Source organism: Sminthopsis crassicaudata, chromosome 4 (genome assembly GCF_048593235.1).
Source record: "Sminthopsis crassicaudata isolate SCR6 chromosome 4, ASM4859323v1, whole genome shotgun sequence".
In the NCBI taxonomy this organism is placed as follows: domain Eukaryota; kingdom Metazoa; phylum Chordata; class Mammalia; order Dasyuromorphia; family Dasyuridae; genus Sminthopsis; species Sminthopsis crassicaudata.
The window spans coordinates 471,104,484-471,116,659 of record NC_133620.1 but is presented as its reverse complement, the minus strand read 5'-3'; the positions used below and the strand labels follow the sequence as shown (position 1 = coordinate 471,116,659).

General features: G+C 50.1%; 1 protein-coding gene across 11 annotated transcripts in view; it reads left to right on the top strand.

Annotated features, from left to right (window-relative positions):
* Positions 1-193: 193 nt before the first annotated feature.
* LRRFIP1 (LRR binding FLII interacting protein 1) overlaps positions 194-12,176 on the top strand; it is a 186,461-nt gene continuing 174,478 nt past the window's right edge. For 7 of the 11 annotated variants that reach the window (XM_074264400.1, XM_074264392.1, XM_074264386.1 and 4 more), the window contains exon 1: positions 200-355. In XM_074264400.1, the coding sequence (XP_074120501.1) occupies positions 260-355 (96 nt within the window). In that variant the 5' untranslated portion in view covers positions 200-259. Of the gene's footprint in view, positions 356-12,176 lie in introns of all 11 variants that reach the window. The other 4 variants (XM_074264384.1, XM_074264378.1, XM_074264402.1 and 1 more) reach the window with 3 other exon arrangements.

Genomic DNA, 12,176 nt, shown 5'->3' with positions numbered 1-12,176 from the left:
TCTCGTTGCCCGGGCATCCCTGCGGCCCGGCCGCCCATCCCTCCTGGAGGATGATGGGAAACTCCCTGCCTTCCTCCAGAGGCCGCCAGCCCGCGGCGTGGTCCCCTGCCCCCGGCCCATGTGGCTGACGTCAGGACGCCCGAGCGCGGGGCGGAGCCGGCCGGGGCGGGGCGGGGCCGGCCGGGGGCGGGGCGGGGGCCAGTAGCAGAGCCGGAGCCGGAGCCGGAGCCGGGCCGGGCAGCCCGGGCGGAGGCGGCCGATGGAGATGGGCACGCAGGGCTCCGGGCGCCGCAGGCTCCCCCAGCGGGAGCGCCTCACGGCGGAGGACGACGCACTGAGCCAGATCGCCCGCGAGGTGGGTGGGCGCGCCGGCCGGGGCTGGGGCCGGGGCCGGGGGGCCGGGGCCGGGGCTGCCAGTGACCTTCGCGGGGCCGCCCGAGCCGGCCCCGGGGACACACAAAGAGCCGGCTCGGGGCGGCCCGGGACGTCCAGCTCGCCGGCCGGGGCCCGGGAGCGGCCGCGTGGCCTGGGAGGCCCTCTCTGTTCTGAGCCGGCACAGCCCCTGCTGCTCTTCTCTCTCTCCGGGCCTCAGTTTCCCCATCTGTAAAATCAAAGGGATAGATTAGATCGCTTGAGAGACCCTTCCAGCTTTAAGTCTCTTAGACCAGGCCTCAGTTTCCCCATCTGCACAATGAAAAGGTTGGACTTGGTGACTCGGGAGGCACCTTTTAGCTCTAACGTCTCCTTAAAACCCCCGCCCTCAGTTTCCCTATCTCAAAAATGAGATATTTAGACCAGAACCTGATGACCTCTGGCTAGAGGACCCAGGTTCAAATGCGGCTCTCCCGTGTAGTAGAGGGGTTAAATCTAGTTAGCTCTCTGGATCTCAGTAATCTGTAAAATTGCAGGCTACGTGATCCTTGGGACGCCTCCAGCTCTTCCATATTCGCTGCTTTGGGCAGAAGGCTTTGTCCTTACCAGATCTGCTGCTAGATGTCTAGCAATCATTTATTAAGCACCTACTATGTGTCAAACATAGCGCCAGACGCTGAGGGTAATGGGACAAAAAAGTGCCTTGAATGACGGAGCTATTCAGCCTGTCGGTCACTAAGCATTTATGGGGGCTTCCTCTGTGCCTGGCTCCGTGCTGGCACCGAGGGTACAAATTCAAGAGGAAAAGTCCGAGTTGCAGGCCTTGTGAAGCTTCAGTTCTAATGGGGGAAGCCCAAACTTACAGGGAAGGGGAGCCCCCCTCCCCCTCAGCCGGCCTGGGGCTCTCCCTAAATGGATGCTCCTGGAGGAGTCAGCCCGTCCTGCCACCCAGAGGTGAGAGAAGGCACTGTTCCCTTCTCGTTGCCCGGCTTTCCTGCTTAGGAGCTCCTGGCTTTGTGCCTTGCCCTGCCCTCAGAGAGCTTCCCTCCTCCTGAGGAGATGGGCACTGGCTCCCCAAGTCCTTTCACAAAGGAGCTACCGAGGCAGGGAAGGAGACAAATGATGGCCTCCAAGCCTTCCACAGTGAACCTTGGCCTCCATCCCAAAGGTCCCAGGTAAAGCCATCACTCATGATTCCAGCCTCCGGAAAAAGCCCACCTTCTCTGAGAGAAGCTTGAAGACCAGAATAGAAGCCCAGCCTCCCTCCTTGGTGACCCTGGCCAGCTCAGGCAGTCTCTCAGGCAGCTGCTAAGACTATCTTTGGCAGAGGAGGCCACGGCCTCCATTAGAGAGGAAGTTCCTCATACCAGGGAGTTCTAGTATCTTTCCCCAGGGAAGCTTTTCATTTCCCTTAGTGGCAACTTAGTGTCTTTTCCTCCTCAGATGTTTATAACAAAGTTATAACAAAGTTTATAACAAAGTAAATACTTGAGATCCTAAATTTAAAGCCGGAAAGGAACTCCTCCCATTTTGCAGATGAGCAGATAGAGGCCCAAGGGACTGCTTGCACAGCCTCCCCCAGGACTCCAGGCCAGCCTTAGATACTTCCCAGCCTCCTCTTCTCATCACCCCCCCCCCCCTTTCAATCAGGAGTAGCTGACCTCACGTGGAGGGTGGTTGGGGAAGAAAGGGCATTGGCCAATAGAGGAAACTGTCTATGTACAGAGCTAATGAGACAGATGGCTCGTCCAGCTAGAATCCAGTAGGGTTTCTGAAAGTGCTTTGAGAGAACGTGGGCAGCCACGTATTGTCGTACACAGAGGGTAGGTCGCAGGGTCCAAGCTCTGCCTGACTCTCTGGCTCTGTGGCTTTGGGGTTGACCACTAACTTCTCTAATTCCCCAGAAAACTGGCTTCAGCGCAGGGAGAGGCTGGTAGCCAATCAGCACTGGTGAAGGGAGTTTTCACAAGAGGAGTTCTGTGATGAGGGGTGGGCCCCCACGGCCAGCTTAGACGGCTGTCCCGGTTGGGTTTTCAGCTGGGTGGCCAGGGTGGGGGAGTCTTATAGCAAGGGCGCTTTGCTGGATGGGACGGAGGGAGGGACAGCTTCCTGCTGGGCTCCTTGTGTCCGCGGGGGCCAGGCCAGGCTCTGGCTTTCAGAGACCTGTGGGGGCCGACGTGCTCTCACCCTGGTCAGGGGCAGACTCTTAGGTTCGGGCAGCCCTTAGTCTAGAACACGCCTCCTGGCGCTGGGCTAAGCCACAGAGATGGGGCGGCCACATGGCCAAGCTCTCAGCTTTCCGGGGCCAAGTTTCCTGCTGGAGTCCACGTTTCTGCAGGAGACATAACCCACTTAGATTCATGAAGCCTCCGGGACCTGCTCATTTCCCTTCAGAATGGCGGCTCTTAATTGAACACTTTTAAAGGGAAACGTGGAAAATATCTCCGCCGACCCCCAGGGAAGGCCTGCGTGCAGGGCTTTTTTCAGTGTGTTCGGGACTGTCCTTCACAGCTGAGGGGATGCAGGACTCGGGAGTGTGCGAGAAGGGCCATCAGGAGGGCCCCTTATCTGTCTGACTCCCCAGGGCCCCAGGTTTTCGACCTAGCACTGGGGAAAGGCTTAAAACAAATAGACGCCTCTTCACCATGAGCGTTTATTTATAATCTGCACTGGGGTCCTGGCCTGGCCTCTCATGGGACGGTGGAATTCTTTACATGACTTTTAAGATAGTGAGCCTGAGGGTCGGGACAGCTCCCTTTTGGTTCCTCTCGTCTTTGCGTTCCCAGCACCTTGCAGAGTCGCTGCCAGATTGAAGTTTCTTTCATTGGATTTTGCTTGTGTGAGCAGTGGAGCCGGAAGAGGGGTGTCATGGGGGCAGAATTGAGTCATGGGTCCATCAGGACCAGTGATTCAGAGCAGAAAGGAAGGAGGAATAAAAACTCCCAAGCCATGCAGTAGCTTTGGAGTCCGAGGTCCTGCATTCAAATTCTGCTTGTAGGACCTCAGGCAAGTAATTCTTCCCTCCCTCAGCCTCAGTTTATTCATCTGTAAAATGAGGTTATTGGACTAGGGGGCCACTAAGGACTCTGAACTCTTCACCTATGATCTTGTGTTTTATACTCTTTCTTACTTGTAAGATTATTGGAGAGAACAAGAAAGAGGAAGTGTGGGAGCTTGAAATTAAAGATCAGAGAATTTTCCTTCCTTAATAAAGCATTGAAGTGTCATGTTACCCTGAGAGAAGCCTCTCCTATCCCTTTCAGTTCCAAATCTAGGCTGCTGAGGCCCTTCTTTGAGCCTCAGTTTCCTTATTTGTGAAATGAGGTTGTACTAACTGACCTGAGGTCCCTTTGAAGTCTAGAGAGTTGTTATTATTGCTGGTGGGATTCAGTTGTGTCTATCTGTGACCCCATGGCCCGAAGCACTCCAGACCCTTCTCTGAGCCTCAGTTTCCTTATTTGTGAAATGAGGTTGTACTGACCTGAGGTCCCTTTGAAGTCTAGAGAGTTGTTATTATTGCTGGTGCGATTCAGTTGTGTCTATCTGTGACCCCATGGCCTGAAGCACTCCAGACCCTTCTCTGAGCCTCAGTTTCCTTATTTGTGAAATGAGGTTGCACTAACTGACCCCTGAGGTCCCTTTGAAGTCTGGAGTGCTGTTATTGTTGCTGCTGCTGGTGGGATTCATTGTGTCCATCTGTGACCCTGTTAAGGACCACGCCCAAGTGAGAAGGGGCAGGTGGGTTCTCCGGAAGCCCCCACAGCTGTGAGTTATAATACCCCTAAAGGAATTGTAAATCCACCTCTCCTGACACAGGTGCTGCTTGTGGATTGGGAATGAAATAAATTGGAGGCAGGAGGGAAGAGAAGAGAGGTCAGAGAACACAACAGCCTCGAAGTCTCCTTGTATCATTATCATCCTCTCACATGAAGGGGTCCATTCTTCTGGTCTGAGTTGAATCCCCAGCAGCCACTGGAGGTGGCTCCCATAACATGACCCCATGGCCCAAAGCACTCCAGGCCCTTCTCCGAGCCTCAGTTTCCTTATTTGCGAAATGAGGTTGCACTGACTGACCCCTGAGGCCCCTTTGAAGTCTAGTGTTGTTATTGTTGCTGCTGCTGATGGTGAAGATAGTGGGATTTAATTGCATCCATCTGTGACCCATGGCCCAAAGCCCTCCAGGCCCTTCTATCCTCCACTATCTCAAAGTCTTTCCAAGCTCGCGCCCATTGCTTCCATGACACTTTCCATCCATCTCATCTTCTACCATCCCCTTTTCCTTCTGCCTCCACTCTTTCCCATTATCGAGGACTTTTCCAGTGGTCCCCTCTTTTCTTCTTGTAGTATTTCAGCTTCGGTATCTGATCTTGTGATGAATAGTCTGAATAATTTCTTTATATATCGACTTATTTGATCTCCTTGCCGTCCAAGGGACGCTCACAAGTCCCCTCCAGCAGTGCCGTTTGGAAGCCTCGGCTCTGCAGTTCAGCTCCTCACGGAGTGCTCCTCGCTGGGGCGATCCTAGCTCTGACTCTGGGGACCTCTGTCCACAGGCTGACGTCTCCGCCCTTCAGTCGCAGTCCAGCTTTACCACAGCTATGAACCTACCTTTAATTTGTTCGGATTCACCCATTTAGATCGTGATGTTCTCTTGCCCTGCAGGCCCAAGCCTCCCCAGTAAGCCTTCATGCTGCTCACCTTTCTGAACCTTCTTTCTTAGTCGTCCAACTATGGCAAGTCAGGCAGGTCAGACTGGGCCCGTTTAACCAAGGGAAGAGTGAGGGGAGTAGGGAGCTAGACTCCTGCCCACATCGACCAGGGGATAGGCGAGGATTCCTCCTCCCTCTGGCAGCCCTCGTGTAAAACCCCTCAGCCTCTAACAATCATAGTGAGCCAGAAGCTATCCAGATCTAGTGTGAGTCTGGGGAGCCCGGGGAACTCCTGGGGATCCTTAGGCAGATGGAGATGGGACCGGAACAACAAAAAAGCGCCTCTTTGTCAATTTCTGCACGTGTGCTTCTGAGTGACCAGGACACTGGGGATCTGTTTGCTTTCATAAACTTTCTAGTGGAAGCATGAACCTGAGACTTGGCATGTGACCTGACTGGTACATATTTCTCCCCCCCCCCCGCTTCACTCCACTGTCTTGGATGAGCTAGATCACTTAGGATCCTCCACTTTCCTCACTGATTCTCTGATTCCTTCCCCTTCATCCCCCTCTCATTCCTTCCCCTTCATCCCCCTCTCATTCCTTCCCCTTCAGGCCTGCAGCTGAGCATGGCTCTAAGATCCATGTGTAGTTGGGGCTCCCATGCTTCCCTTGATTGCCCCAAAGGAGCAGTGGAGGCCCACAGGAGGGCGCTCCATTTGGAGTCAGAGGAATCTATTAAGCATTTATTAAACATCTCCTGTTTATTATGTTTTATGCAACTAAACACTGGGAATGAAGACGAGCCAAAATCACTCATAGTAGAAGCAAGAACTTACAGCCTACTGGGGGAAACACCGCGTACCCCGATTTTTTTGTTGTTCAGTCATTTTTAGTTGCAACTTTTCACTCTCTGTGACCCCATTTGGGGTTTTCTTGATAGAGAAACTGGAGTGATTTGCTCTTTCCTTCTCTGGCTCATTTGACACATGAGGAAACTGAGGCAAGCAGGGCAAAATGGTTTGTCCAGGGTCACACAACTAGTAAGTGTCTGAGGCTGGATTTGAACTCAGGAAGAGGAGTGTTCCAGGCTGGACACTCCACCCATATAGATATTATGAAAATAAATATCTATATAAATATAATCAATATCAATATCAATAAGGTAAATAAATATAGTTTCCATTGCTTTGTCAATGGCTTTTCTGAATATGCTAGCCAGGCTGCTTGTACTGATTATTTTGTCCTTTTCAACAACCCGTAACTCCCAGATTCTAAAATTTGTCATTGTAATGGGGGGGGGAAGGAAACCCCAATAACCAAAGGAATTGGCAAACCCTCACTTAGAAGGTGAGTTGAGTTGGTCTTGGAGGAAGCAGGAGAGCCCTTGAGTTAACACAGTCTGGCTCTGTCCCAGTCAGTCCTGATGTCGGGCACTTGTTGGGCACATTCGCCTTGCTGCAGGATCCTTGCTGGGCCTTCCCCTGGGCCCACATGGGGCTGGGCCCTCTTTCTAAACCCTTGGTCTCTTGTGTTTTCACTGGCTGCACCTGGAAGTTGAGAACCCTCAGAAGAGTGGGGAGTGTTGCCTTATCCGGACCCTTCTAGCTCTAGGGAGACTTCCCCTGCCCCCCATACAGCCCTTGGCGTCACCCGGACTTATCAGGCTGTCAAACCAAGTCTTGCCATAAATCTTGGCCCAAGACCAGAGAAACGAGCCTGTTGTCTTGTGTTCCTGGGCCACCTGAGAGCCATTCCTGGCGAGGGAATGCCAGCTGGGGCGGATTCAGAAGGCTTAACTCGCTAGAGACTCTCGGCTCCCCCAGAGGCTCATGGGCCTGGGCTGCGGCAGCTGTTACCCATCCCAGAATTCCAACTGGCTTCTCGTGCTCTGAAAAGTTGTCATTAAAAACTCCAGTGAGCTTGACTTTATTCCTGGCAGAATTCTAGAGTTGGTTCTAAAGGGCCGGTTCATGAACACTGAGAAAAGGACAAAGCCATTAGAACAGGCCGGCTGGGTAGCGGGTTTTGGGAAGTGCATTTGCCGGCCTGTTCCAGACCCATTTTATTTCTTTTTTTTAAAGGATAAGTAGACTAGAAAATGACACAGAGCATTGCTAAGAGGCAAGGGGATGCCGGGCCTGGCATCCTGAGTTCCAGTTCTGCTTAGGCCCTTGCTAGCTTGGTGACTCTGGCCAGGTCCCTTCACTTCAACCTGTTTCCCCCCTTGTAAATGAAGAGGATGGATGCCTTCTCCCGTCCCTGCTAGCTCTAAATCCAGGAAAAAAAGGCCGGTTCTTTCTCTTGCCTCACTGATGATGATGATAACTTTAGGGATGTCCAAACCCTCTGACTTTTCCCTCTCCCTCCTATTCCAGCCAATCTGTCTCCAGGTACGCTGACTGGCCATCGTCTTTCACCTCCATCTCTCCTCCACCCTATTTGTGGTTTAAATTACCTGATTCCTCCTGTACAGATGGGAGAATAAGACTGATAAGACCAGTCAAGGGAAGAAATATGTGTCACCTCCCACCCCCTCCCCATCCCCTTATCTCCAGGGCAACTACAGCATTCCTGCCTCGCCAGGAATGGCCTGGGCAAGTGTGGGCCCCTCAGGATATTTATATACCCTAATCTAAGCCCAGCAGCCCCAGATACTGGAAGCAGATGCACACACGGCATTCCCTGCCCCAGCCACCAAGCAGAACCCCCCCAGTCATCACTTGGGGGGCCATAAGGGCCCCTTAACGGATCCTGCTCGTTAGAGCATTGACCAGGGAGGAAGCCCACACCCGGCCGTTTTATGTTCTAGAGGCCAGGGGTTAGAAGGTATCTTCTCCCCCCAGAGCCAGCCTTAATTAAAACTCCCCTGTTTTTTAAGAGAGCACCATCCCTTCCCTCTCCCCAATTCTCAATCTTCTCTTTATCTTCCATGCATCCTTCAGTTGAAACCATTCTCCCCAAAGTGACCCATGATTCCTCAGATGCCACGTGATGATGTTTCTCCATCCTCAGTCTTCTTGACCTCTCTGCTTGTCCCTCCAGTACAGCTCTGGCCAGCCCTCTGCTCACAAACCTTCCATAGCTCCCAGTTGATTCTGGGATAAAATACAAATACTTGGGTCTCCCTTTTATGCGTTGTGCTCTGTGTTTCGGCCAAGTTGGACCACTTGGCGCTGCTCAAACTCAGTGCTGTCCCCCAGCTCAGGGCAGCCCCCATGCTGGAGGGCACCCCCCCTCAGCTCTGCCATTTGGAATCCTTTTACTTCAAGACTCACCTCCTTGCTTCCCCTCTTCCCAGTGTTCTTCTCTTTCCTTCAATGTTCATATCTTAACTGGTGAAATCAGGAAAACCTGAGTTTAAATTCCTCCCTTTGATATTTATTATCACCTCCCCTCTGCCTGCCTCAGTTTCCCCATCTATAAAATGGGGATATAGCAGCAGCTTCCACCGCTACCCCCCAGGGTTGTTGTGAGAATTGAATAAGGTAGCATGTAAAATCCTTCACAAGCCTTAAATTCAGCATCAAAGCCAAGTTTTCTTCCCCTCCCTGGACCTCAGTTTTCCATTCTGTAAAATGTGGAGGTCGGACTTGATGGCCTCTGAGGCCCAAGGCCCTATGACCCCACATGTGTTGTGCTTAGCTGCATGGATGGTGCATCCTCCGCCTCTGCTCCCCTCTTCCTCCGGGAGAATGGAGGCTCCTGGAGGGCAGGGACTGGCCTCTGAAAATGCCTTTATTCTCAGGATCTTGCATGTGGATTTATTTATTGAGTTAAATTGATTTAATAAATAGTCTCTATATTAAAAGTGCCTGCTTACACACATTATCTCATTTCATTGGCTCATCTCTTTATAGATAGAGACAGAAGGGACTCAGAGAATTGGAGTTCTGCCCTCTTATTGATCCTGATCACAACAATGGGGGGGCGCCTTAATACAAATATCACTGCTCCCATTTTACAGCTGCAGAAACAGCTGCAGAGAGGTGAAGGGACTTGTCCAACCCTTAAAGTTTTAAGTCAGGGATTTTAAAGCAAGTTTATACTCCTTGTTTGTCCCAGAGTGCCCCCAGTAATGGCAGGAAGTGTGTGGGCTGAGGGGATAGTCATTTGGAGACCTGGCTTAGATGTGGAGTTTTTCACTTAATTCCAGCTTCCCCTCACATTCATCAGGGACTAATTTGGGGGTTGACCTCTTGAAGTCTCATCCCCGGAGGCCTCTGACTGGATGGAAGCAATTGTTTTTTGAAGCACTAAAATTCTCAGACTGCCTTCAGTCCACTTTCCCTACCCATAGTCCTTCCTGGTTCTAGAAATACTCTGTGACCTTGATGCAGGTGTTGCCTTTCTACTGGCCAACATGAGTCCTCTCTGTGCCCTGGCCACTGAATCCAGCCTTATCTCATCCTGGCTTTAGTTCCTGAAGATGGTAGTGTGACTTCTCAGATTGGCTACAATGACAGGAAAAGATAATGATAAATGTTGGAGGGGATGTGCAACTCATACATTGCTGGAGTTGTGAAATGATTCAATCATTCTGGAGAGCAATTTGGAACTAGGCCCAAAGAGCTAACTGTGCATACCCTTTGATCCAGAAGTGTCTCTACTAGGTCTGTATCCCAAAGAAATCATAAAAGAAGGAAAAGGAAGTGCAAAATTGTAGCCCTTTTGTGGTGGCAAGGAACTGGAAACTGAGTGGATGCCCATCAGTTGGGGAATGGCTGAATAAGTTATTGTATATGAATGTCATAAAATATCATTGCTCTATAAGAAATGATGAGCAGGCCGATTTCAGAAAAGCCGAGAGACTTACAGGAACTGATGCTCAGTGAAGGAGCAGAACCAAGAGAATACTGTACACAGGAACAACATTATATGATGATCCACTGTGATGTACTTGACTCTTTTCAACAATGAGGTGATTCAAGGTAATTCCAATAGACTTGGGATGAAAAGTGCCATCCCCATCCAGAGAGACACTGAATGTGGATCAAAATAGGGTGTTTTCACCTTTCTTCTTGTTGTTTACTTGGTTTTTTTTTCCTTTCTCCTATTTTTCCCCTTTTGATCTGATTTTTCCTGCACAACGTGATAAATATGGAAATATATTTAGATTGTACATGTTTAACCTACTTCGGATTTCTTGCTGTCTGTGGGGAGAGAGATGGGAGGGAGAGAGAGGAAAAAAAAATTGGAACGCAAAATTTTGCAAAGGTGAATGGCGAAAACTATCTTTGCATGTATTTAGAAAAGTAAAATACTATTAAAAACAGAAAAAAAAGATGGCGGTATGATAGCTAATTAGATGATTGGAGAGAGAGAGAGAGAGAGAGAGAGAGAGAGAGAGAGAGAGAGAGAGAGAGAGAGAGAGAGAGAGAGAGAGAGAAGGAGAGAGAGAGAGAGAAGGAGAGAGAGAGAGAGAAGGAGAGAGAGAGAGAAGGAGAGAGAGAGAGAAGGAGAGAGAGAGAGAAGGAGAGAGAGAGAGACGGAGAGAGAGAGAGACGGAGAGAGAGAGAGACGGAGAGAGAGAGAGACGGAGAGAGAGAGAGACGGAGAGAGAGGGAGAGACGGAGAGAGAGGGAGAGACGGAGAGAGAGGGAGAGACGGAGAGAGAGGGAGAGACGGAGAGAGAGGGAGAGACGGAGAGAGAGGGAGAGACGGAGAGAGAGGGAGAGACGGAGAGAGAGGGAGAGACGGAGAGAGAGGGAGAGACGGAGAGAGAGGGAGAGACGGAGAGAGAGGGAGAGAGAGAGACAGAGAGAGAGACAGAGAGAGAAGGAGAGATATAAATAGATCGATAGAGCATTTATTAAAGATTTACTATGTGCCAGATACCCTTAAGTGCTAGAGATACAATAAACAATTTTGCATTTTGTTTTTTTTTCCTCAAAGATTCTTTATTTTTTCAAATATATGTAAAGATATTTTTGATATATTTTTTAAAGATGCATTTTCCATCCTGAAAAGAGCCAAGTTCATCACAGTTGATCATCTTATAATTTTGCCCTTATTGTGTCCATTGTTCTCCTGGTTCCTGCAGCATCAGTTCTTGTAAGTCTTTCCAGGCTCTTCTGAAATCAGCCTTCAGTGAGACAATTTTGTGAAGCCCTTTGCTGATCTGAAAGTGTTATATAAATGCTAGCTATTATCATTATTACTACAATCAAGCAAAAAGGAGAGATACCAGAGTTACACTGAAATAAGGCAACCTCCTCATCCTGTAGATAGTATCTCATCTCCCACCTCTGCATCTTTACAAAGGCTGTGCCTTATGCCTAATCAGTTGTCCTTCCTCACATCTATTTCTCAGAACTCTTCAGGGCTCAGTTCATTTCCTGCCCTATTCTTGAGTGTCCTTGTCCTTCTTCCACCCAGGTGAGTTACCAGAAGAATAGCCTTGTTTCTATAGAAACAAGCTCCTAGATCTAGAGTTGAGACCAGAACTTGGGGCCTTTGTTTTGGAAATTGGGAAATTGAGGCCCCGGGGAGATCTGAATTGCCTGAGGTCGGGTAGCTAGATGGAGTTAGGACAAGAACCAACACATCTTTTCACTTTTTAAAGTTATGAACTTTTCAGGATCCTCTTGCAGGATTCATGATGTCTCAGTAATCTTGAGGCATTTACCACTTGTTTTCCAAGTCAGTTTTTCTTAGTGCAGATTCCTGAAAAATTGAAGCTTTCTTCTCTTCGTAATTAATAGACCTTCCTTCCTTCCTTCCTTCCTTCCTTCCTTCCTTCCTTCCTTCCTTCCTTCCTTCCTTCCTTCCTTCCTTCCTTCCTTCCTTCCTTCCTTCCTTCCTTCCTTCCTTCCTTCCTTCCTTCCCTCCCTCCCTCCCTCCCTCCCTCCCTCCCTCCCTCTCTCTCTCTCTCTCTCTCTCTCTCTCTCTCTCTCTCTCTCTCTCTCTCTCTCTCTCTCTCTCTCTCTCTCTCTCTCTCTTCTCTCTCTCTCTCTCTCTCTCTCTTTCTCTCTTCCTTCCTTCCTTCTTTCCTTCCTTCCTTCCTTCCTTCCTTCCTTCCTTCCTTCCTTCCTTCCTTCCTTCCTTCCTTCCTTCCTTCCTTCCTTCCTCCCTCCCTCCCTCCCTCCCCCCTCTCTCTCTTTCTCTCTCTTTCTCTCTCTCTCTCTCTCTTTCTCTCTCTCTTTCTCTCTCTCTT